The 26,155-nt window shown below is 54.6% G+C and overlaps 1 protein-coding gene across 2 annotated transcripts in view; it reads left to right on the plus strand.

Annotated features, from left to right (window-relative positions):
* The first annotated feature begins 1,628 nt into the window (after positions 1 to 1,628).
* Positions 1,629 to 26,155, plus strand: part of AP2A1 (adaptor related protein complex 2 subunit alpha 1) — a 32,289-nt gene continuing 7,762 nt past the window's right edge. The window contains exons 1-8 of one of the 2 annotated variants that reach the window (XM_036425708.1): positions 1,629 to 1,851; positions 13,306 to 13,374; positions 13,490 to 13,632; positions 13,955 to 14,148; positions 20,893 to 21,022; positions 21,980 to 22,081; positions 22,675 to 22,783; positions 26,152 to 26,155. The exon at positions 26,152 to 26,155 is cut by the window's right edge and continues 147 nt beyond it. In XM_036425708.1, the coding sequence (XP_036281601.1) occupies positions 1,785 to 1,851; positions 13,306 to 13,374; positions 13,490 to 13,632; positions 13,955 to 14,148; positions 20,893 to 21,022; positions 21,980 to 22,081; positions 22,675 to 22,783; positions 26,152 to 26,155 (818 nt within the window). In that variant the 5' untranslated portion in view covers positions 1,629 to 1,784. The remainder of the gene's footprint in view (positions 1,852 to 13,305; positions 13,375 to 13,489; positions 13,633 to 13,954; positions 14,149 to 20,892; positions 21,023 to 21,979; positions 22,082 to 22,674; positions 22,784 to 26,151) is intronic. The other variant, XM_036425709.2, reaches the window with a different exon arrangement.

Below are 26,155 nucleotides of genomic sequence, written 5' to 3' on the forward strand. Positions count from 1 at the left end.
AGCCCGGTTCCTGAAAACCCAAATGGGCGGCTCCATGGAACCTGGAGGGTGGGCTGTCCTCACCCTCATTTCCATCCCCAGGACCCAGAAGGGACGTTCCCAGGAACAGGACACTCCCCCGAAGGCTCATTCCAGGAATACCAGGCTTGGAGATTGGGAGAGGGTGGTGGGTGGCGTTTGCATCCTGCGGTGACAGAAGTGGACTCTTCCTGTAGCCTTTGCCCCAAATTTCTCAATGGCCCGGGGCGGGACAGTTCCGGAGGCCTGTCCTTCCTCAAAGCCAGCTGCCAAAGCGGGTCTCTGGGACACTGAGCGGCGGAGGTGGGACCCACCACAGATCCACCCACTGCTTCCTTTTAGCCAGCGTGTTCAGTCCCAGGTCCCATTCTTGCTGAGGAGCTCCAAGGCTGGAGGAGGAGAGGCTCACGATTTTGACTTGATATCTGTATCATGGCCTTATGATTGCAAAATAAAACAATAAAATAAAATGTTTTATTTATTTTAAATAATGTAAAATGACATTGTATATTGAAAAGTGATGAAAAGCCCAAACCGGTTTGGCTCAGTGGATAGAGCGTCAGCCTGTAGACTGAAGGGTCCCAGGTTCGATTCCGGTCAAGGGCATGTGCCTTGGTTGCGGGAACATTCCCACTAAGGGGTGTGCAGGAGGCAGCTGATGGGTGTTTCTCTCTCATTGATATTTCTGACTCTCTATCCCTCTCTATTCCTCTCTGTACAAAATCAATAAAATATATTAAAAAAAGAAAAGTGATGAAAAGCCAAAATAGACTGTAAATCTGGCTGACTCTTCCTGGCTGTGTGACCTTGGGCAAGACGTTCAACCTCTCTGGACCTTAGTTTTCATCTCTGCTCAACGGGATCAGCTACGAACTACTGTCCCCTCGGCCCTGGCATTCTTGGTCTCCCCAAGTTAGGTCTGGACTTCTTGGCCGCTAGATAGGGGAGGAGGCGGGGACAGGGACCTCTTCTTGGAAGAAGATTCAAGGAGCCGTGGGCGGAGGAGATTAGGGAGAAAGGGGAACGCAGAGACGCTTGCGCAGTAAACACCTCGCGCTTTCCCGTCCCGCCCACAGCCTCCTCTGCGGCAGGGAATTGCAGGCGGCGCTCCACCTATCCCAGCCCAGCTGAGTGACGCCCTCCCCGGTCCCCCTCTCACCGCCCTCCTCCCGCCCACGTAACCGCCCCGTCGGGGGCGGGACTAGGACGGACGTGGCGAATCCGCGGCGCCTGCGGGGGCGATCTCCTCGCCCATTGGCCTCGGCCAGCGCGAGTCTCACCTCCTCGAGCCCGCCCCCCGCCTCCCTTCACGTCAATCCCTGGCTTCGCAGGAGAGCGTCCTCGTCCAATCACGACCCGCCCCGGCCGCGCGGAGGGGGCGGGCCCACCGTACGCAATCGAACTCCGCCCGACTCTTGGGCAACGCCTCCTCCCAAACGGAAATAGCGGGGCGCAGGACCAATCGCAGCGGCGTGCCTTTGTCCCGAGGCCAATGAGCGAGGGCGCGAGGGAGGGTCCGCGTGTGAGCGGCAGCAACGTGAGCCAATGGGCGATGTAATCTTAGGCGGCCTAGCAGAGGGGAGGGGCTAGGGGCGGTGCTGCGGCCTTCCAGCCCGCCCGCCCGCCCGCCAGCCCGTCCTCCCCCCGTGGCGGCCGGCTCCGCTCGTTGGCGTTGCCTGGGGTCCTTTTCCTCCCGGTCCCCGCCTGCTAGCCCCCGCCGCGCTGTGCCCAGCCGGGCCGGGCCTGGAGCCGACACCACCGTCATCATGCCGGCCGTATCCAAGGGCGATGGGATGCGGGGGCTCGCGGTGTTCATCTCCGACATCCGGAACTGTGAGTGTGCGGCCGGGGGACGCTGGAGGAGGGGAGCGGTGCATTGAGGGGTTCGGGGGTAACGGAGGAGCCCCGGGGATAGGAAACCATTGCGGTCGTGGAGGGAAAGCATAGACAGGGCCCCGGGGGAACTTTAGGGTGGGGGAGTGAAGGGGCTCAGGGTGTCCTAGAATGCCTCTCTTGAGTGGTTAAGAGACGCCCGAGAGGGTCTTAAAGGCGAGGAGGGCAGCGGAGCTCCGAGGATGGGGGCATAGAGGCGGCCCCGGGAATGATGGCCTTGGGGGTCGTATCCGTGGGATCCCTGAGGCAGACAGAAAGGGAAGGAGGTGCATGGGTGTGTGTCGGGGTGCCCCGTGGAGCGATAGAATGGGGGGGGGGGAGAGGAGAGAAGCCAGAGGGGACTGGGAGGACCTGAGACCCTGAAAGCCTAATGGGGCCGAGCTTGAGGGCCTGGGGGAGAGGGTGTCATGGAGGGAAGGGGCTAGATAGGTCACCGAGGCCCTTGGCCAGTGCATAGAGCGCGCCTGGCAGTGATAGAGAGTCCTGGGGGCTCGGGGAGGAGAGACGGGAAGGTGGGAGACTCCAGCGGGACCCTGGTGAAGGGGAGAGGGGCTGCAGGACGGAGGATTGCTTAGGAGTATGGAGGGCTGTGGAGAAGGGGCTTGAAGGGTTACTAAGGGGAAAAGGAGGGGCTCAAAGGGCACGCAGGGGGAGGCATGGCCCGGGGAGAGGCTTGGGAGAACCTGACACAGGGGCCTGTGGGCCTGGAAAGGGGAGGACACTGTAAAGTGCGGGCCTAGGGGATGTTCCAGAGAGGGGAGGTAGCCAGGGGGCCTTAGGAATTCGTGGGGAAGAGATCTGAAAAGCTGGGGGGTGGGGGGGGAAGCCTGGTCTCAGAGCGGGCTCCAGGCGGTGGACAGTCTTGAATCTGGAGCCTGACCACACCAATATGGGGACAGCGATCGCCCGCAGGAGGGACTGTCGTGATGATGGCAGGCCTGGTGCCAAGACAGCTCCCAGCTCCTCGCAGCAGGTGTTGGTGTTTGGAGCTGTCAGGAGCTTCCCAGGCTCCATCCTCGCGGCCTCGGGGCCGGCCAGACCCGGGTTCGAGGGCTGTCACTCCCCAGCGGGGTGACCTTGAATGAGGGACCTCACTTCTGTTTCCTTATCTGCCCGGGGGGCGGGGGGGGGGGGAGACTGCTGTCCTCACTTTCCTGGTGAGATCGTGGTGGTGATGTTTGTCGGTGGGGCCTTTCCCACATTCTGGGCCCTAGACAGATCTTGGCTGCTGTTCTCGTTTTGCTGGGTCTGTGAGGAGGTGCCCATGATTGGTTTAGACTCAGTAGGTACGGAAGGATCTGGTTTGGGGTAGATCTGGTGAAGAGGAGCGGTGGAAACTGAGGTATCAGGTGGAGGAGGGAGGTTGTGGTGGTTATGAAAGGGGGCGGAGCTACGAGGGGCTGTGAACTCGGCGGGGGGCCAGCTGTGAGAAGCAGGTGTGGGTGCGTGGCCTCCGATACCTCCGAGCCACGTGACCCTTGGCAAGTCCCTGAACCTCTCTGATGCTCTCAGTTTTCTGGTCTGCAAACCTCCGGCGTGACAGCATCTCACCTTTGAAGGTTCATTCATTCCGTTGACAAGCACCAGACTGTCCCGGGGACTGGGGCTGCCGCATGAGCAGAAACCCCTGCCTTTGGGAGCACATGGCAGGAGGGAGATAGAAAAACTAAACACAGATACCTGGCAATAAATGACACAGTGTCACGCCGTGAAGAATAAGGAGAGGGGAGACCAGGAGGAGAGGGAGCTCCGTGAAGGCCCCACGAGATGGCTCATTGGAGAATCTGAGTGGAGACTGAGTGAGAGTGGGCTCTGAATTTTGGAGCAAAGAGGGGTCCAGGCCAGGGAATCATACGTTCAAAGGTCCTGAGGTTGCGCACGCGTGGTGTGTGTTCACTTCAGAGGGAGGGGCCCGTGTGGCTGGAGCGGAGGGTGGGAGCGGAGGGCAGAGAGGGGACGGGATGGGTAGAGCTTTGTGGGTCCATGAGACCTCGGCCTTTCTCTGAGGGAAACGAGAGCGGCGGGCAGGTTTTCAGACAGGAGGGCCACGAGCTGATGGATGTTTTATTTTGTTTATAAAAATTCCTTTTAAAATTACATTTTTATTAAAAATGTAAAAAAAATACATTTTTATTGATTTCAGAGAGGAAGAGAGATATATTAATATTAATGCTGAGAGAGAATCCGGGATCAGCTGCCTCCTGCACGCCCCACACTGGGGATCCAGCTCACAACCCAGGCCTGTGCCCAGCCCAGGGGTCATAGGTCGACAACTCAACCGCTAAGCCACGTCGGCAGGGCCTATTGATGTTTGAAAGGAATTCCTTTGGCCTCCGTGGAGAGCACAGGCTGGAGGTGTGCGTGGCAGCAGGCAAAGAACTAGGGGGCTTTGCAGGCGCCCAGGTGTGAGGTGGTGCAGGCTGACTGGGGTGAGAGGGAAATGTGGAGAGGAAATTAGGTCTGGGATCAGCTGTGCAGCATTTGCCCAGGGATTGAATCCTGGTGGTGGAGCCGGACAGAGAAATCGGGCCGGTGTCGCTGTGGGACTCAGAGGGAAGCCACGGGACAAAGGGGAGCTCCAGCTTGGGGGCAGGGGAGGTGATTTCACCAGAAGAATCGGGGCTTCCTCTTGTCCTTCCTTTTCTCAAATCCGTGTTGAGTGGCTGGCGCGTTTCCAGCCTTTTGGGTGCTGGGGACATTGGTGAATAGGACAAGCTTGCCTGTGCCCCCGTGAGGGAGACAGGTTCTGCCTAAACATGCAGCTGTTCTTGTCACACTCACAAGTAAGCTGTATACAAATATTTATAGCAGCATCATTCCCTAGAGCCAAACAGTGGAAATAAGCAACCCAAATACCCAGGGACAGATGATAAATGAGCGTTCCAGCCTCGCAGTGGAATATTATGTAGCCGTTAAAAAGGATGAGGTACTGGTAGATGCTATGACATGGGTGAGCCTTCTTTTTTTTTTAATATATTTTATTGATTTTACACAGAGAGGAATTGAGAGGGACAGAGAGTTAGAAACATCGATGAGAGAGAAACATTGACCAGCTGCCTCCTGCACACCCCTAACTGGGGATGTGCCCGCAACCAAGGTACATGCCCTTGACCGGAATCGAACCTGGGACCTTTCAGTCTGCAGGTCGACGCTCTATCCACTGAGCCACACCGGTCCCTGCACGGGTGAGCCTTCTATGGGAAGGAAGCCGTATGCACAAAAGTGTGTGATTCCATGTATCTGAAATGTCCAGAGCAGGCAAGGCCATAGATAGCGAGCAGGTTAGTGGTTGCCCGGGGCTAAGGATCGTGGACGGTGGAGTGACTGCTAATGAGTACAGGATTTCCTTTGGGGGTGCGGGAATGCTCTGGAATCAGATGGGGGCGATGATTGCACAACATTGTGGATACGCTAAAGACCACTGAATTGCTGGCTCAGTGGATAGAGCAACAGCCTTCGGACTGAAGGGTCTGGGGTTCAATTCCGGTCAAGGGCACAGGCCTGGGTTACAGGCTCGATCCCAGTAGGGGGCGTGGAGGAGGCAGCCGATCAATGATTCTCTCTCATCATTGGTGTATCTCTCTCTCTCTCCCTTCCTCTCTGAAATCAATAAACCTTTGGGGTATGTGAATTATATCTTCATTTTCCCCCCTTTTAATCCACAACCGAGGATACATGTTTCTTTTAAAGTTGATTTTAGAGAGGGAGGAAGGGGGAGAGAGAGAGAAATATCAGTCCATGCCTCCTGTATTCGTCCTGACCAGGGATCCATCCCTTTTGGTGTACAGAACAGTCAATGCTCCACTAACAGAGCCACCAGGCCAGGGCTGTATCTTAATTAAAAAATATATATTTTATTGATTTTTTACAGAGAAGAAGGGAGAGGGATAGAGAGTTAGAAGCATCGATGAGAGAGAAACATCGACCAGCTGCCTCCTGCACCCCCCCCCCCCCCCCACTGGGGATGTGCCCGCAACCAAGGTACATGCCCTTGACCGGAATCGAACCCGGGACCTTTCAGTCCGCAGGCTAAGGCTCCATCCACTGAGCCACACCGGTTTCGGCTATATCTTACTTTTTTAAGCAGAAAAATATTGTGGCTGTCCTAGGTCCTGTGAGGGGGAGGGCCTCGAAGGGGAGAGAATGGGGGTGTTCCATTGCTCAGGGTGCAGGAGTGAGCCGGGCCACGGGAAGTGGGCACCTGGGAAGGCATAGGGTCAGCAAGGGCAAAGGTCCTGAGTCCCAGTCAAGACTCTGAGCTGAGCTTAGGGTCTGGGGGTGGGCAGAGTGCCAGTCCTGAGGACGCTGGAGGGCGTCACGCAGGAGGGAAGAGAAGGGCCGAGGCTGAAGTTGCTCGGAAATGAACAGCGAGGCGGGCGAGGAGGCCCGGGAAGGGCAAATTCTGCAGATAAGACAGGTTGAAGCTGGGTGCAGCCTGAGGGTGTGGTCCAGGCCTGTGTGTGTGTGTGTGTGTGTGTGTGTGTGTGTGTGGTGGGGGGACTTATCTGACTGGAGCTCTCCGAGGCAGGGGCTGGGCTGCCACTTCTCTAGGGCTCCAGTCCCTCCGACCCCGAGGCAAGCTTTTGAGGGAGTGTTTGGGGGGGGGAGGGAGGGTGCTGAGCCACCCATTAGGGCGCACCCCACTCCACATGTGACCCACTCCCTCTGTGACAGCTCCCCCAGCCCTGAGCACAGGCCCTGGTCTGGTCCTTCCCTGGACCCCAGTCTGCCCAGTGCTGGACCCTGCCCGCTGCAGTCCTCAGGAGCTGTTTGCCCATTGAGTGAGTGAATGAATGAATGGATGGATGAACAAATGAACTGTCCCTTACTGAGCACTGATTGGGTGATGGGATAAATAGTGACCTAAAGCCCCTCTCAGGGGGGTTCCCATTCTAGGGGAGAGATGGACCAATACACCAGCGAATGTATAGTATCTGGGTGTTCAGACCGGTGGCAGCGGGTGATGGAGAGAAATGGAGCAGGGAGGGGAGGGGGTGTGGGTACAAGGGTAGGGATGGTGCTTTTTATATAGTCCGGTCAGAGTCTCTTGCTGAAAAGGTGATGTTCGGAGCAGAGAATCAGATTCGGTGGGTGGATTGGGCCAGCATCAGTTTGGAGGGGGCATCCTGGGCAGAGAGAACAGCGTGTGCCAAGGCCCTGAGGCAGGACTGAGCTGGAAGTGGAGGAGGAGGAGCTAGAGGAGGCTGGGGATAGGGGGGCAGGCTCGGGCAGAAGTGGGTGTGCAGGGCCTGGGGCCATAGTCAGCACTTAGCTTCTATGCTGAGGACAGTGATAGCCAGCAGAGGTTTGACTCAGATTCTCACAGACTCCTGCTGGCCACTGCGCAGAGAACAGAAAGAATGAGTCCTACTTTGGTGATTCTCCAACGTTAGTTAGCATGCCATTCCCCGCCCCCTACACACACACACACACACACACACACACACACACACACACACGTCGTCAAATCCAGCCCCTCCCCGTGCCAGGCAGCCCCACCTCCCTGCACTGGGGACCTGGTGTGTCTGTTTGGGCTCGCAGATCGGCGTGTGCACCCCAACGTGAGGCGGCAGCTCGGCCCGGCCTGCAGCTGCCTTCCAGCTGCGCACTGACGGGTGTGACTTGGTTGCTCAAGGAGAATATTTCTCTCCCTAAGGGATAGTGATGACTGATCACATGAGCGCAGTCTAACCCAGCGCTAACCCAGTAAAACCAGTGAAATTAATTCGAATACATCTTACTTATTCCCAGTGTGTGCAGAACATTTGAAGGTGCAGTTGATAGTTTTTAAATGGTTAATGAGACAGTTTATGCTCCTTTCTCAATTCAAAGGCTGTATTTTCATTGGGAATACTGGCTCTTAATTAAGAATTCATAAAATGTAGCCTGGCTGGTGAGACTCAGAGGTTGACCTATGAACTCAGAGGTTGACCTATGAACCAAGACTCAGAGGTTGACCTATGACCTATGGTTCAAATCCTGCTCAGGGCACATTCCCGGGTTGCAGGCTCCATCCCCCAGTAGGGGGTATTCAGGAGGGATCTAATTAGTGGTTGTCTCTCATCATTGATGATTCTCTCTTTCCTTCTCCCTGAAATCAATAAAACCATTAAAAAAAAAAAAAGGGGTTCATAAAACATAGATTCACGGGGTGCCCAAGTTGTTCCAAACATACTTTTGCAGTAACTGAATTGAGAATCGTTTTTTCAATTTAAATTTATTAAGAGGAATTCAGTCCCTCAGTCACACTGGCCAAATTGCCAGCATATGTGGCCAGTGGCTCCCGTATTGGACACGTTCTGAGCCGGATGGTGGTCCAGAGTCAGGAAGCATCATTTCCCAGAATCCTCTCTGAGGACCCAGCGCTGCTTGGACTGTGGGAGGCCCATCAGGGCAGGATTGTCTGGATGGGAACATTGCTACCTTGTGCGTAGTCGTTGTCTGGCCGGCTGCGGACACTTGCAGTGAGGGGGACTGTGGCCTCAGTAAAAGCGCTCAGAGTCAGGGTTTGTCAGGATGCTTTTGGTGGCAGTGATAGACCCGCCCCTAAGCCTTTTTGGCTTAAACCCTACGGGCTTTATCTCCCGTAACCAGAGCCTCAAGTAGCGTATTCTGAGCACAGTCAGCAGTTTGCTGCTCTGCTCTGCGGCCAGAGGGTCCCTTTCAGCCACAGCTACAGGCAAGAGGGACCTGCACCCCCACTGCTCCCAGGCCCCTCACCGCCCAGGAGGGGCCGGCCGGCTGGCTGCGCCCTCCGTGCCAGCCGACAGGCCGTGGCACAGGCGGTCCGCCTGCCCAGGGCACGCCTGCCCTGTTTTTACCTGGTCCATCTTAGCCTCGTCTTTTGTTGATCCTCACCAGAAGATATTTTTTCCATTGGTTTTTAGAGAGAGTGAAAGGGAGGGAGAAGGAGAGAGAGAAACATTGATGTGAGACACACATCAGTTGGCTGCATCCCACAAGCACCCTGACTGGGGGCGGGGAACAAACCTGCAACCCAGGTACGTGCCTTTGACCGGGACTCAAGTCCGAGACCCTTCTGTGCACGAGCTGACACTACCACTGAGCCACACTGGCCGGGGCCTGCTTCATCTTTTTTATTTTATTTTATTTTATTTTTTTTTTTTTTAAATATATTTTATTGATTTTGTACAGAGAGGAAGGGAGAGAGATAGAGAGTTAGAAACATCGACGAGAGAGAGTCATCGATCAGCTGCCTCTTGCACACCCCCTACTGGGGATGTGCCCGCAACCAAGGTACATGCCCTTGACCGGAATCGAACCCGGGACCCTTCAGTCCCCAAGCCGACGCTCTATCCATTGAGCCAAACCGGTCCCGGCTGCTTCATCTTTTAATCCTCAAATCCCAGGAGCTGATTTCAGCCTCCCAGCCCCATTGTGTTTGCCTGTGTCAGAATACTCAAAATTGCCCTAACCGGTTTGGCTCAGTGGATAGAGCATTGGCCTGCGGACTGAAGGGTCCCAGGTTCGATTCCGGTGAAGGGCATGTACCTTGGTTGCGGACACATCCCCAGTAAGAGGTGTGCAGGAGGCAACTGATGTTTCTAACTCTCTATCCCTCTCCCTTCCTCCTTGTAAACAAAAAAAAATCAATAAAAAATATATTTTTTAAAATACTCAAAAAATTGCCCCTGTCAGCCTCCTTTGCAATCCGGAGTTTCTAAGCACAGGGCTGATGTCACTTATCCCTGAGCCTCACCCCAGGAAATGTTTGAAGATAAAGGAAACTCTTATTTCTATTTATTTTTAAAATATATTTTATTGATTTTTTTTACAGAGAGAAAGGGAGAGGGATAGTTAGAAACATCGATGAGAGAGAAACATTGATCGGCTGCCTCCTGCAATACCACCTACTGAGGATGTGCCCGCAACCAAGGTACATGCCCTTGACTGGAATCGAACCTGGGACCCTTGTGTCTGTAGGCTGACGCTCTATCCACTGAGCCAAACCAGTCAGGGCAAGAAAACCCTTTTAAATGCTTGCATGTTGAGCTCATCCCCTTGTTGCTTACTGGCCCTGAATGTTAGAATGCTTCCATTAGCCCATTCTGTCACCCCTGCCTGCAGCCCCTTTTACCCAGGGGTTACCCCCGTAGCCACACTCCTGCACTCTCTCTGGGTACCTGGCTGCTTTGTGCCTCTAATCTTCAGAGGCTTGTACGCATGGCTGGATGCTCTCCCTCCACGGCTACTTTAGAGACTTGAAGCTCTGTTTCCTCTGTGAATTCTTTTTAGTAAAGTATATTTTATGCAGAAGACAATACCAAACAGATGTGGATACTTTATTTTATTTATTTATTTTAAATATATTTTATTGATTTTTTACAGAGAAGAAGGAGAGAGGGAACATAGAGAGTTAGAAACATCGATGAGAGAGAAACATTGACCAGCTGCCTCCTGAACACCCCCCACTGGGGATGTGCCCGCAACCAAGGTACATGCCCTTGACTGCAATCGATCCTGGGACCCTTGAGTCCGCAGGCCGATGCTCTATCCACTGAGCCAAACCGGTTTTGACTAGATGTGGATACTTTAAAGATTAAAGAAAATACACACACATATAAGCATATTATTTTTCTTTTTTTTAATATATTTTATTGATTTTCTACAGAGAGGAAGGGAGAGGGATAGAGAGCTAGAAACATCAATGAAAGAGAAACATTGATCAGCTGCCTCCTGCACACCCCCCACTGGGGATGTGCCCGCAACCAAGGTACATGCCCTTGACCGGAATCGATCCTGGGACCCTTGAGTCCGCAGGCCGATGCTCTATCCACTGAGCTAAACCGGTTCCAGCACATATGCATATTCTTTACATGGTCTTTAAATTATCCATATTTATTTGATACTGCCTTCTGTATGATTGAATACATTCCTACAAACATATTTTTATATGATGTAATTTTAATATGTAAGTGTATTTGTATACACATGTACATGTATGGAAATATATCTACTAAGAAGGCCACAGATCTTAAGTGACCAGCGTGGCGAATCCTCCCTGATCGAACACAGCCACAAACCCGGCCCCCAGACGCAGAGCCAGCACCCCCGCCTGGCCCCCTGCGCCCTCTCTGCTCCCAGGGGAGCCTCCACTGGGTCACCCCACACCGTAGGCTAGCTCTGCGTGCTTCTCGAAGCTTTTAATAGAGGTGTGAGTGCAGGCCAGCGAGGTCGCTAGCCTCGAAGATCTAATTGCCGTTCACATAGCCGTCTGTCTGCGGCGAAGTTTACTCAGCTCCTTTGTGCTATGCGATCCGTTTATGAGAGATTGTTTCTCCTGGTCCCCACAGAACAGTTTTAAAGCTGTTAAAGTGACGCAGTTGTGGCCATTCTCAGCTTAGGAATAGCGCCGAGCTGTAACCGGTTTGGCTCAGTGGATAGGGCATCGGCCTGAGGACGGAAGGGTCCCGGGTTCGACTCCGGTCAAGGGCATGTACCTTGTTTGCAAGCTCAGTCCCCAGTGGGGGGGGGGGGGGTGCAGCTGGTCGATGTTTCTCTCTCATCGATGTTTCTAACTCTCTATTCCTCTCTATAAAAAAAACCAATAAAATATATCTTAAAAACAAAAAAAGGAATAGCACCAAGCATGCGAAGTGATTTTGAGGGGCTGGCGTGGGCCCCCCGGAGGGAGGCGCTGTTCTGGCCTCCGGGCCACCCCTGAGCAGGGACTCGGGGCGCAGTGCTGGCCGCCCTGGCTGGTGAACCGCTCCTGAACCCTCCTCATCTTTCACAGCCTTCCTCAAATGTCTCCCCTCCGCACCCCTGCCAAGGCCAGCGCCTCCCGGCAGCCCCGTCCCTGCACATCGCACCCCCGTGTGGGGATGGGGCCCCCCCTGCGCCCATCAGGCCAGGAGCCCCTGAAATGGATCGGAAGTACCGGGCCCACCTGGGCGCTGGGTGCCCAGTGTGGCCCCCTCCGGCCTGGCCCCGGGGCCTCAGGAAACGTATGATTAATAAATGAAGGATCAGATGGCCTCTGGGGCCGCAAAGGCCAATTCAGACTCGTCATTGGAGGGCTGGCCCTTTAACACCCGCATCCCGGAGACCTCCCACCCCCACCCGCTGGCCCTCCCTCCGCTCCTTCCTAGGAGGGGGGCGCCCACTCTGCACTCACAGGGCCCGTGTGCAGGTCTCTGTGCCTCTTCTGAGCTCAGGCACTCAGCAGGCCCTGGGGACATGGAGCTGCTCCCGGAAAAGTGGCAGCTGCTGACCCTGTTTTCATCCAGCTCCAGGTTGGGTCTGGGGGACAGGTGGCCCCCGACACCCATGACAGTACCCCATGGAGGTGACCGGGCAGTGTGGGCGCCCGGGGGGCCCTGGGACAGCGCTGAGCCACACCCGTGGTGTTTGCAACTTCTCCCAGTGGCCACTTAAAAAAAAAAAAAAAAAGGTAGAAAAAGCCTGGCCAGTGTGGCTCAGTGGTTGGGCATCGACCTATGAACCAGGAGGTCAGAGTTCAATTCCTGGTCAGGGCACATGCCCGGGTTGCTGGCTTGATCCCCAGTGGGGCATGCAGGAGGCAGCTGATCAGCGAGTCTCTCTCATCATTGATTGATGCTTCTGTCTTGCCCTCTCTGGCCCCTTTCCTCTCTGAAATCAACAAAAATATAAAAGAGGGAAAATTCACTTTAACAATATATTCATGATACCTAATATACCCCAAATAGTCTCATTTCAACATGAAATCTTTAAAAAATGGTTGAGATATTTTACTGCCCCCCCCCCCCCGTCTTCTAAATCTGGTGCGGCCTTGCCACTTGCAGCCACCTCACTTTGGATCAGCGACACTTCAGGGTTCTGAGTCACCAGCTGATGGCTGCGGGGGACAGCGCAGGGAGTGGCTCAGCGCCCAAGGGGCTGGCCTTGGCCTGCTGACTGGGTCCCAGTAGGACCTTCATTGAATTGGGAAGCTGGGCGTGGGGGGGGGGGCAGATTTTCAGGAGACGCTGAGTGCGGATGTGTAGGACTGAGGATCCTGGGGGACAGCCGAGCCATCCATTCATCCATCCATTCATTCATTCATCCTTTATCACACGCTTTTTGCCAGGCCAGTGCTGGGGCTGTGCAGGGGTAAGCAGAGCTGTGGGTGGGGTCAGCTCAGGGCAGTAGAGTCAGAGGCCGCAGTGAGAGGAGGGAGTCAGGGGTGGCCTAAAGTGTGCCCCGGCGCCTGCTCTGGGTTGGAGAGACCCATGAGCCTTAGCGACCGCTTCCTGGAGCTGCCGACTAGAGATGGCCCAGGCCTGTCTCCCGCCTCAGGGCCTGAGGCCCAGCATGGGGTTTGCCCTCCAGCTTCGAGGGCTCTTGCCAAGAAAAGCGGGGCAGGTGGCTCGGCTCCAGGACCCTCACCCCAGCCCTGCCTTCCCTCCCCAGGCAAGAGCAAGGAGGCGGAGATTAAGAGAATCAACAAGGAACTGGCCAATATCCGCTCCAAGTTCAAAGGTAGGCAGGGGTCTGGGCTCCTGGGGCTGAGGGCAGAGGGGGCTGGGACTCCTGGGACTTGCAGGTGTGTTCCTTCCTCATTTTGCCTCCCCTTTCCTCCTTCCTCTGGCCCCAGGGGACAAAGCTTTGGATGGCTACAGCAAGAAAAAGTACGTCTGTAAACTGCTCTTCATCTTTCTGCTCGGCCACGACATTGACTTTGGGCATATGGAAGCCGTGAACCTGCTTAGCTCCAACAAGTACACAGAGAAGCAGATAGTGAGTCTGGGAGGAGGGGTGGGGGCCTGGACCCCTGGGTCTGAGGGAGGAGGGGCTGGGCGCCTGGACTCCTGGGTCTGAGGGAGGAGGGCTGGGGACCTGGGTCTGAGGGAGGAGGGGCTGTGGGCCTGGACCCCTGGGTCTGAGGGAGGAGGGGCTGGGGGCCTGGACCCCTGGGTCTGAGGGAGGAGGGGCTGGGGGCCTGGGTCTGAGGGAGGAGGGGCTGGACTCCTGGGTCTGAGGGAGGAGGGCTGGAAGTATAGACTGGGGTATGAGAGTTGGGGACCAATGAACCACAAGGCTCCCCCCCCTCCCCCGCCAGGGTTACCTGTTCATCTCGGTGCTGGTGAACTCGAACTCTGAGCTGATCCGGCTCATCAACAACGCCATCAAGAATGACCTGGCCAGTCGCAACCCCACCTTCATGTGCCTGGCCCTGCACTGCATCGCCAACGTGGGCAGCCGCGAGATGGGCGAGGCCTTCGCCGCCGACATCCCCCGCATCCTGGTGGCCGGGTGAGGCAGGGAGACCCTGGAGGGGGTGCGGTCCGTGTGGGGCTCACAGAGGTCATGGCACCTGCCAGGCTCTCCCAGCCGGGACCTGGAGCTCACGCTGAGCTGGAGCCCCAGGGGTTCTGGTGGTGCCTGTGGCGTCTCCTCATGTCACTGAGCCGACTGAGGACAGTGTGAGGCAGCCTCCCAGCAAAGCCGGGGGCATCTGTCCGATGAGCTGACCTTTGACATCTAGTTAGAAGAGGTGGTAACCTTCAGCTCTGTTGGTGACGGCCCTCCGGAAATTCTCCGTCTCCATCCATCCATTCATTCATTCATTCATTCAGCAAATGTCTACTGGGCATCTCCCATGTGCAGCCCTCATGCTGCTTGCTGGGGATGTAGACATGACCGGAGTGGACATGGCCCGTGTCCTCCCAGCACTCACAGTCCAGCGTGGAGAGAGAAACATCGATTGAATAATCGCAGATGAAGCATTTAATTCCTCTAAAACCATGCTGTGGGGGTAGGAACCCGAAGAGCAGTTAGTGGGGTCAGCCTGACCTCGCCTGGGGCATCAGGGAGGGCTTCCCAGAGGAAGCGTCCTGAGGCTGAGGCCTAAGCGAGGAGGAGGGGAAAGGCGCGAAGGGCAGCGAGTGTCCGGAGGCGGGAGGTCCTTCAGCAGGTATTTCTGTGCTGGGCGCTGTTATGGGCATGGGGGAGGCAGAGGTGAGCAGCAGGGATGGCGGTGCCCACCCTGGCAGAGCTTACATGGAGTGGGAGAGCCAAAGAACGACCACATACATACAAAAATAAGGTGAATCCGGCCGAAACCGGTGTGGGTCATGGATAGAGCGTCAGCCTGCAGACTGAAAGGTCCTGAGTTGGATTCCGGTCAAGGGCATGTACCTTGGTTGTGGGCACATCCCCAGTCGGGGGTGTGCAGGAGGCAGCTAATCAATGACTCTCTCTCTTTGATGTTTCTAATTCTCTGTCCCTCTCTTTTCCTCTCTCTAAAAAATCAATAAAATATATTTAAGAATAGGGCAGTGGGGCGTCCTGGAGGTTGTGGGGGTGGCCACTTAAACCAGACTCCTCAGGGGGTCTCTAAGGAGGGGATGCAGTTTGACACTGAGCGATAAGAACATAGTCATTCAGAAATGTCGGAGGAAGAGTCCCAGGCAAAAGGAGCAACAAGTGCAAAGTCCCTGAGGTTGGCATGAGCTTTGAGAGAGTGTTTTTGGAAGGAGTGTGGTGAACAGGAGAGAGAGAAAGTCAGGTTTTATTGTAATTGATGGGGGGAGACGGGTGGATGATGAGCAGCTTTGTAATTAAAAAAAAAAAATATATATATATATATATTTTTAATATATTTTATTGATTTTTTTACAGAAAGGAAGGGAGAGAGATAGAGAGCTAGAAACATCGATGAGAAACATCGACCAGCTGCCCCTTGCACACCCCCTACTGGGGATGTGCCTGCAACCAATGTACATGCCCTTGACCGGAATTGAACCTGGGACCTTTCAGTCGCAGTCCGACGCTCTACCACTGAGCCACACCGGTTTTGGCTAAAATATATTTTTATTGATTTTTTACAGAGAGGAAGAGAGAGGGATAGAGAGTTAGAAACATCGATGAGAGAGAAACATTGATCAGCTGCTTCTTGCATACCCCCTACTGGGGATGTGCCCGCAACCAAGGTACATGCCCTTGACCGGAATCAGACCTGGGACCTTTCAGTCTGCAGACTGACGCTCTATCCACTGAGCCAAACCGGTTTCAGCGGCTTTGTAATTTTAAAAGCTGAACTTTGCCTAGTGTGGCTCAGCGGATAGAGTGTCAGCCTGCAGGCTGAACGGTCCTGGGTTCGATTCCGCTCAAGGGCGCGTCCCTGGGTGCAGGGTTTCCCCGCTCCGCAGTTCGGACTCCTGTGGGAGGCCGCCAATCGTGTGTCTCTCTCCTCCTCCCTTCCGTTCGAAAAATCAGTGGAAAAAAATATCCTCCGTGAGGATTAAAACAATAATAAAATAAATAAACAAAAGGTCGCTCAGCCTACTGTGGGGAAAGGTAAGGCTTTTATTTCTGGCAGCCTGTGGATTTTTATTTCTGGCTCTCTTTGGAACCCCGCTGTCAATATTGAGTAAGAGAGAAAGGAAACATTCGCTGATGATCAGGAGCCAGAAAGGGAAGACGGGTCCGAGCTCAGAGGAGCCGGGAGAGAGCTGAGCGCTGACGCCAGGGCTTGCTTAGAGGGCATCTGCTGAGCTGGCTGAGCCCAGCATCGGTTTGGGGGCCCTGCGCCCTCTGGGAACAGAAGACAAAACTTTTCCAAGGAGGGACTCCAGAGGCCACACTTCAGGATGAGCAAGATTTAGAAATAACCCCCTCAGGGGACGTAAGCAAAATTACCTGTTTTGTAGAAGTACCGCGCGCTAACCGATTGCACCACTGGAGCTCCCAAAATCACCTGTTTTGAACCTTGGCACAGAGCAGCTTGCACACTGGTTTTCAGCCCGATTTCCGCCTGCCTGGGTCACCCACAAGGCCTTCAGCCTCGCTTTAGATCAAAGCTCTGCAGACTGGCGGACCCCAGTGCCTTTTTCTGGAGAAATCCACCTTCTCCACTGGCCTCAGAGGTTCCCACGGGGGAAGCAGCTCGGAGTTCCGTGAGCAGCTCACAGTCGAAAATCACTAAACACAGCCGAAGCCGGTTTGGCTCAGTGGAAGAGCGTCGGCCTGGGGACTGAAGGGTCCCGGGTTCGATTCCGGTCAAGGGCATGTACCTTGGTTCCGGGCACATCCTCGGTAGGGGGTGTGCAGGAGGCAGCTGGTCGATGTTTCTCTCTCATCGACGTTTCTAACTCTCTATCCCTCTCAATTCCTCTCTGTGTAAAATCAATAAAATATATTTTAAAAAAAATCACTAAACACAGGAAGCAAGCACCTCGAGGGAGAATCAGCAGAAGGAAAATGGAAAAGAACAAATTAGAATTGTCACATAGGATGTAAAAGAAATATGTTTAATGGGTTCCAAGGACTATGAAAATGACTTAAGCGCTGGAGCAAAGCGCAAGCAGAGCTGGAAAATGTCACTGATATTTTTATAAGTTGAGTGGTGTGGTGTAGCGGCAGAATAGACAGTGATCAAAGCAGGATGAAACCGGCAGTGGAACTGAAGAAATGAGCGAGAATGCAGCTCGGAGAAACAAAGAGATGGGGGAAATGTTCTTAAGATTTCGTTTTATTGATTTCTAGAGAGAAAGGGGAGAGGAGAAACAAGTCTGAGAGTGAAACATCGATTGGCCGCTCCTGCACGCCCCCTACTGGGGATCGAACTGGCAGCCTTTCAATGCACAACCAAACTACACTGCCCAAAGCTATCTTACAGTGCTTTTTGTGCTAAGTCTTTTTTCTTTTTTAATATTTTATTGATTTTTTACAGAGCGGAAGAGAGAGGAATAGAGAGTTAGAAACATCGATGATGCCGAAACCGGCTTGGCTCAATGGATAGAGCATTGGCTTGGGGACCAGGGTTTGATTCCGGTCAAGGGCATGTACCTTGGTTGCGGGCATATCCCCAGTAGGGGGTGTGCAAGAGGCAGCTGATCGATGGCTCTCTCTCATCGATGTTTCTAACTCTCTATCTCTCTCCCTTTCTATCTGTACAAAATCAATAAAATATATTTTAAAAAACACACAAAAAACATTGATGAGAGAGAAACATCGATCAGCTGCCTCCTGCACACCTTCTACTGGGGATGTGCCCGCAACCAAGGTATAATACATGCCCTTGACCAGAATCGAACCTGGAACCTTTCAGTCCACAGGCTGACGCTCTATCCACTGAGCCAAACTGGCTAGGGCTGTGCTAAGACTTTGAAACATGGCATGTAATGGACACACGTCACATCTCAGTTGGGGTCTGCCGCTGTCCCTGTGCCCCAAAGGCCTGAGTGGCTGGCTGGGGACCACATATTGGCAATGAAAGTCCCGCAGGGAAGACGTGAGCAGGACAGAGAAGGCCCAGAGGCGGAGCCCGGGGCCCAGCGGGCTGGGGTCTGAGGGGAGAGGGGGAGAGCTCAGAGGCCCTCGCTCAGACCCAGAGAAGACACTTTCACGGAGGAGGGCGTGGGAGTTGTGAGAGCTGCCAGGGCGTCGCCGGCCACCCTGAGCGCGGGAGCTTGGCACCCTGCGCTGTTGGAGAAGGGGCCAGCGGGACAGACATGTGCGCACGTGAGGGACTGGCTGCCGAGGCGCGTCCTGCCGAGGTTGTGGGCCCGGCGGGGGTGGTCCAGGCTGGACTCTCCATACCGAGAACGCAGCCTTGACAATGACTGGGGCACGATGCAACTTTTCTTTAGGTAGATTTTTTTTTTTAATTGAGGTAAAATTCATGTATCATGGAATTCATCTTTTTTGAAATGAACTTTAAAATGTGTTGATTGAGCCAAAGCCGGTTTGGCTCAGTGGTAAAGCGTCGGTCTGCGGACTGAAAGGTCCCAGGTTCGATTCCGGTCAAGGGCATGTACATTGGTTGCGGGCACATCCCTGGTCGGGGGGTGTGCAGGAGGCAGCTGGTTGATGTTTCTCTCTCATCGATGTTTCTAGTTCTCTCTCTCTCTCTTCTTCTCTGTAAAAAAAATCAATAAAATATATTTTAAAAAATAAATAAATAAATAAATAAATAAAATGTGTTGATTGATATTTAGAGGAAGAAGGGCAGGGGAGAGAGAAACATCGATTTGTTGTTCTCGTTTATGTATTCATTGATTGATGCTTTTTCTTAAAAATATATTTTTATTGATTTCAGAGAGGAAAGAGAGATAGAAACATCAATGATGAGAATCATTGATCAGCTGCCTCCTGCACACCCCCTGCAGGGGATTGAACCCACAACCTGAGCATGTGCTCTTGATTGGGATCGAACCCGGGACTCTTCAGTGTGCAGGCTAATGCTCTGTCCACTGAGCCAAACCAGCCAGGACTCCGTCATTGATTCTTGCTTGTATAGGCCCTGACCGGAATCAAACCCTTGGGATGTGGGACAGTGCTCTAACCATTTGACTACCCGGCCAGGGCTAAGTTCACTATTTTAAAGGGTACAGGCTTTAGTATCTTCACAATGTTGTGTAACCACCACTACTCACTTGATTCCAGAACATTTCCATCATCCCAGAAAGACGTCCACAGCCATCAGCAGGCCATTCCACCCGCTCTCTCCAGCCCCAGGCAACCACTGACCTGCTTTCTGTCTCTAGATTCGCCTGTTCTGGGCATTTCCTGCAAATGGAAGCCTGTGGCCTTTGGTGCCTGACTCCTTTCACCCAGTATCATGTCCTCCGGCTTCACCGTGCTGTAGCACTGATCAGTGCATCATAACTTTCTGTGGCTGAATAATAACATTCCATGTTGGATGGACCACCTCTTATTTATTTATTTATTTATAAGAACCTTGTAGACCTTCTGCCTACAAGGTTCACATTTGTGGACGTGGTGTTCCGCTCTCTTGTGCAGATGCCTAGGTGAGGAGTTGCTGAGTCACATGGCACTGCGCCTTTCTAAAAAAGGAGAAATATCGATAGTTACCCGGATGGTGTGGCTCAGCTGGTTGAGCGTGGGCCCATGCACTGAAAGGTGGCCGGTTCAGTTCCTGGGCCGGGCTCACGCCCAGATTGGGGGTTTGATCCCTAGTTGGGATGCATATGGGAAGAACCCGATCGGTGTTTCTCCCTTCCATCCTCTGTCTCTAAAAGTTACTAAAAACATATAGATTTTTTTAATCATTTGAAACCTCTGTCATTTCAAGGGACTTATGCCATAGTTTTTTTGTTTTTAAAAATATATATTTTATTGATTCTTTTTTACAGAGAGGAAGAGAAGGATAGAGAGTTAGAAACATTAATGAGAGAGAATCATCGACCAGCTGCCTCTTGCACACCCCATACTGGGGATGTGCCCGCAACCAAGGTACATGCCCTTGACCGGAATCGAACCTGGGACCTTTCAGACCACAGGCCGATGCTCTATCCACTGAGCCAACCGGTCTCGGCTAAAAACATATTTTTTAAAACATTTATTAAAATGATGAAACCGCTGCAGTTGAATTCCCCCTCACATCGCTCAGATCATCTCTTCCCCCTCCTCCCTCCCTGCCCTCTAAATCAGGTGGTTTTGTCCTTTAATACCTGGCTCAGTCCCCCAAACTATGTAGTTTCAAACTTCACCTTCGTATTATCACAGCCTGGCTTTAACTTCACCAAGCCGATAAGCAGCTCTCACTCTTTGGTATTAAGTGGAGATGATGCTAGAAACCACCTCCTTGGAGGGCAGAGTGGCCGGAGTCAGGGCTTGTGAGCCGGGAGCCGTGATGATGCAGGAAGAGCCGGCCGCTAAGGCTGCACCGGCCTGGCACTCTCCGGCTGTGTCCGCCGTGTCTGATGGCCGCAGTGAGCGCTCCTGTGTCACCTGGAACACGGGGTGGGGGGTTCTGCGCGGACGGCCCGGCCAGCCGCAGCCTCTGTGAGGACAGACCTTTGGATCAATCTGCTCACTGGTCTGCCCGCAGTGCCTGCAGCGTGATGGTACCCAGTAGGCGCTGAATAAGTGCAGAGCCAGGCTTGGCATTTGCCAGTGACCCCACAAGGCTGCTGAGAGCAGCGCCAGGCTGGATCCCGGGCCCGCCTGGGAGGAGCGGGAGAGGCGGGAGGTGTGCGGGGCTGGCGTCCTGGGGTCGCCTGACCCCTCCCGAACCCCGTGTGCCCGCAGGGACAGCATGGACAGCGTGAAGCAGAGCGCGGCCCTGTGCCTGCTGCGGCTCTACAAGGCCTCGCCCGACCTGGTGCCCATGGGCGAGTGGACGGCCCGCGTCGTGCACCTGCTCAACGACCAGCACATGGTGAGCCCGTGCCCTGTCCCCCGTCCCCGCCCTGATGTCCCCGGAGGGAGTCCCACCCGCCCTGTATCCACCGGACGGAGGGAGTCCACCCGCCCTGTATCCACCGGAGGGAGGGAGTCCCACCCGCCCTGATGTCCACCGGAGGCCGGGAGTCCCACCTGCCCTGATGTCCACCGGAGGCCGGGAGTCCCACCCGCCCTGATGTCACCGGAGGGAGGGAGTCCCACCCGCCCTGTATCCACTGGAGGGAGGGAGTCCCACCCGCCCTGATGTCACCAGAGGGAGGGAGTCCCACCCGCCCTGTATCCACCGGAGGCCGGGAGTCCCACCCGCCCTGATGTCACCGGAGGGAGGGAGGGAGTCCCACCCACCCTGTATCCACCGGAGGGAGGGAGTCCACCCGCCCTGATGTCACCGGAGGCCGGAAGTCCACCCGCCCTGAGAGGCCGGGAGTCCCACCCGCCCTGTATCCACCGGAGGGAGTCCCACCCGCCCTGCATGCCGGGGACCCCCACCCGTGTGCCTGCCTTTACCAAGGCACCTAGAGAGCCTGGTCCGTCTCCCCAGTACTTACCGCTCACCCCAGTGTCCCGAGACACTCCCGTCTCCGTCCCTGACACCCCCTGGCTGCCCAGGGGTCCTGTTCAGTGTCCCCAACACCAACACCCACCCAGCCCCTCAGAAGAACCCGGCCTGTGTGCCTGACACCCAGAGTTCCCAGTGCCCGCTGCCTGTCCCAATCCCTACCCCCAGTTCCTCTATGGTTCCCACCCACCCTCTGCCCGAACCCAAGTGAGTGCCGGTCATGCCCCTGAGCCCCAGAGCACCCACTGTGAAACCTGTGCACCCCTAAGCACCCCCCCCCAGCCTCACCCCTGCGCTCTCGGGTCCGCAGCCTGCACACTGTCCCCAGTCTGACCTTCACCAGGGCCCTGACTGCCACTCCTGCCCCTGCAGGGCGTGGTCACAGCTGCCGTCAGCCTCATCACCTGTCTCTGCAAAAAGAACCCGGACGACTTCAAGACCTGCATCTCCCTGGCCGTGTCCCGCCTGAGCAGGGTGCGTGTGGCCTCGCTGTGGCTGCGGGCGGGGCCTCCGTCCCTGCCCCCGGCACCTCTCTGGTCCTCCTCGCTTTCTCTCCCCGGGAGGCAGCCCAGCTGGTGGTCAGGAACTCCGGCTCTGAGCTGAGTTCATTTTGGCTCGGCTGTCCGTGGCTTCACCTTTCTGGGCCTCTGTTGTCCCTTCTGTTCAGTGGGGATGATCCCAGTGCCCACCTCACAACATGGCTGCTGTGAATTAGTCCACACACGCTCTTTTACTCATTCTCTCCTACATACACCCTGAGCCTTTCTCGTGTCTGACCTTGTATTGGGCCCAGGGACCCAATTCCTGCCCCTGAGCAGCTGCCAGTCTCGGGGGAGGACCGTGGGAACAGTCCCCAGCGAGTGGGTGTGATGTGCGCTGGTGGACGTAGCCAGGTTTGGGGGCACAGAGTTGAGGAGCTCACAGTAAGGGAATCTGTCCGATGGGCGGATTCTGTCCCCCGATGACCCGGCTCTGTCCCAGGTCCTCCCGTCTCCCCCGGGGAAGGCAGCGTTTGTCCACCCCGGCTGGTGCCCCTGCCCCTGCCTCACCTCCCTCTTCCTGCCCAGATCGTCTCCTCGGCCTCCACCGACCTCCAGGACTACACCTACTACTTCGTCCCCGCGCCCTGGCTCTCCGTGAAGCTCCTGCGGCTGCTGCAGTGCTACCCGCCGCCAGGTACCGCGGACCCTGGGGCTGCGATGCGGGCTCTGCCCCCTGGGGCAGCCGGCGGGTCTGTGGGGCCGTGAGAGGGCTTCTCAGGCGGCCAGTGCTTCCAGCCCCGCCCCGGGGCTGTAGTGGGGCAGCCCTGAGCCCAGGACCGGCCAGGAACGCCCAGGCGGGAGCAGCGTACGCCAACGGCCCGCCCAGGCCAAGCTGTTTGAGTGACCGGAGCTCTGTGAGAGTTTTCATGTCCCCATCGTCATGAAAGCGGGCATGGATGAAGCGCCTCCTGCGAGCCAGGCCCTGCACAGGAGTGTGTGTGTGTGTGTGTGTGTGTGTGTGTGTGTGTGTCCCCGGCCCGCACAGAGCTGTGAGGGGGACCGCCCCTGCTCTGTGCAGACAGGGAATCAGGCTTGGAGAGGAGACGCGGCCTCTCCAGGCCTGGCAGAAGGCAGAGCCCGACTTCAGAATCTGTGCTCTGAGCCGCCCCCCCTGCCATGGGCTCCGTCTGGCCTCAGAGCAGCCTGGGGGCCCGGCCTGAGGCGCTCAGCACAGAGCAGGTGCCTGGCGAACCAGTTCCCTTCCGTTCAGCCGCGTGCTGAGCGCCCGCCGGGAGCCGGGAGCCGGGGCGGGTGTGCAGCACTGAGTCTCAACAGCCAGCACTTGTGTGCAGGGTGTCCGTGTCTGTGTGCATACGTGTCTCTGCAGGCATTGCAGGCATGTCTGTGTTTGCCTATGTGCATCTCTCTGTGTGTATGCATGCCTGTGTATGTCTCTGTGCACACATGTCCATGTGTTCATGCATCTGTGTATGTGTGCATGTGTGCCTGCCTGTGCATGTCCCTCATATGCTTGTCTGTGTGTGCATACATCCTGTGTATGTGTGCATTCTGCACATGTCTGTGCATACATGTCTGTGTGTGCATTTATGTGTATGTGCATGTCCAAGTGTATGTGTGCACACACTGTGAGTATGTGCTGTAGGCCACTCTGCAGGCCCCTCTGGCCCTGGGGAAGCCTCTTGCACTTTGACTCTTCCTCATGCTGTAAAGGAGGGTTTGGAGGACCTAAGCCCCCTTCCACCTCAGAGATCCACCTTATAACTCTGGCATGTGCCTGCGTGGGCACCTCCCTATTCTTTCTCACACTGTAGAAATGGCAGCTCTGGTCCAAACAATTATTTTAACATCAATTATGAAAAATGTCCAGCCCTGGCCAGTGTTGCTCAGTGAGTGGTGAGCGTCCTGTGTACCAATGGGTTGTGGGTTCCATTCCTCGTCAAGGGCATATACCTGGGTTGCAGGTAGATCCCAGGCAGCCTATTAATGTGTCTCTGTTTCTCCTTCCCTCTGCTTCTCTCCTCCTCCCTTTCACTCTCTATAAAAATCAATAGAAAAAATAATCCAGGCAAGGATTAACATCAACAAAAAAAATTTTCAGCATTCAAATACCCATCACCTAGACTTCACGTATTTCTTGTAGGCACACTCTTATTTGCTTATGTGTTTCTGACATATTTAAAAGGTAATTACAGCCTGGCTGGTGTTGCTCAGTGGGTGAGTGTCAACCTGGAGGTCACTTCAATTTCTGATCAGGCAGGGCACATGCCCAGGTTGCGGGCTTGGTCCCCAATGGGGGTGAGCAGCTGATCAATAATTCTCTCTCATCACTGATGTTTCTCCCCCCCCTTCCTCTCTGAAATCAATTAAAAAATATATAAATAGGTATAAAAACATATGTTTATATATATATATATATATATATATATATATATATATATATATATTGAAGGTAATTACAGACATCATGATGTTTTGCCTTTAAATATTTTGTCATGTGTTTCTCAAAACTATGGCGATTTTCATTCCCAACAGCAATTCTACATTCATAATTCAAACTAACAGATTCCCTGATGTTCTGTAATCCCACTGCAGTTTTTCCTAATTTCCCCAGACAGACTTCATACGAGGATCTAATCAAGATATTAGTCCCGAATTTGATTTTACTTCTTGTCAATCTCCCTTAATCTGGGAGATTTGCCCCCTTTATTCCCGGGCATTGGCTTTCACCAGCCACTTGTTACTAAAAGTTTCAAACACAGAGATACCTTCCCGGAGCAGTGTGGCAGTGCCCAGATGCCTCTGTGCTGGGTCTGCCCTCACTCACGCGCTTGCTCAGACAGTTAGCATCGCTTGAAGATAAGGCACGCCAGAACACTCCCCACCCTGGAATATTCCACACGCGTCTCCCAGGAGCGCAGCGTAAACCTCAGCGCCCTCATCTTACCTCAGAAGATTCAAAACAGCCTCAAAGTGTCATCTGCAGTCCAAGCACCAAGCTGGGCCAGTTGTCCATAACATTATTTTCTTTAAAAATATATTTTATTGATTTTTCACAGAGAGGAAGGGAGAGGGATTGAGAGCTAGAAACATGGATGAGAGAGAATCATCTATCAGCTGCCTCCTGCACGCCCCTACTGGGGATGTGCCCGCAACCAACGTACATGCCCTTGACCGGAATTGAACCTGGGACCTTTCAGTCCAAAGGCCGACTCTCTATCCACTGAGCTAAACTGGTCAGGGCCATAGCATTATGTTTATGGCTTAACAAAATACAGTACAATCTAGGACCACAAATATTTCCTTAGTCTGGAACAGTCTCCCCAGTTCCCACCTCCCTCTGCCCCAGTGCCTGCTTGTTTTTAATCTTCTCTGGAGGATATTTTTCCATTGATCTTGAGAGAGAAAGAGATGAGAGAGAGAGAGACAGAGTGAGAGAGAGAGAGAAACATTGATGTGAGAGAGTCACATCAACTGGTTGCCTCCCACATACATCCTGACCAGGGCCAGGGATGGAGCCTGCAACTCAGGTACATGCCCTTGACTGGAAATCGAAATCGAACCCAAGACCCCTTGGTCCGAGGTTCAACTCTCTAACCACCGAGCCACACCGGCCGGGGCCGCTCACTGCCGGCTTTGGAATGCCTGGCAGATTCGGGGCCGCATTTTTGCTGGGACACGTGGCAGCTGTTCTGTCCACGGCGCTGCCTCACTCGCAGGGAGAGGCAGCCGTGGGGTTGTGTGAGCTTGTGGTTGGCATCTGTCTGCCGGTCTCCGTGGGAGAGCTGGGTGTCAGGGTGTCTCCGGGGAAGCTTCCTGGAACTTGGTCTGTGAGGAGCCCGAACAGCATCGGTGCTGCAGCAGGGGAAACTGAGGCTCCCAGAGTCCCGAGAGCCCCCGGCGTGGGGTCCTCTGTCGCGTCTCTCCCGCCTCCTCCGGCCGCAGGGCCTGCCCCGCCCGGGAAGGTGGGCCCGGCATGGCCCTGCCCCTGGCAGCTCAGCGGCCGGCAGAGCGCTCAGCGGGACGTGCCCTCCGTTTCCCCAGAGGA

This window comes from Pipistrellus kuhlii, unplaced genomic scaffold, assembly GCF_014108245.1.
Source record: "Pipistrellus kuhlii isolate mPipKuh1 unplaced genomic scaffold, mPipKuh1.p scaffold_m20_p_84, whole genome shotgun sequence".
In the NCBI taxonomy this organism is placed as follows: Eukaryota; Metazoa; Chordata; class Mammalia; order Chiroptera; family Vespertilionidae; genus Pipistrellus; species Pipistrellus kuhlii.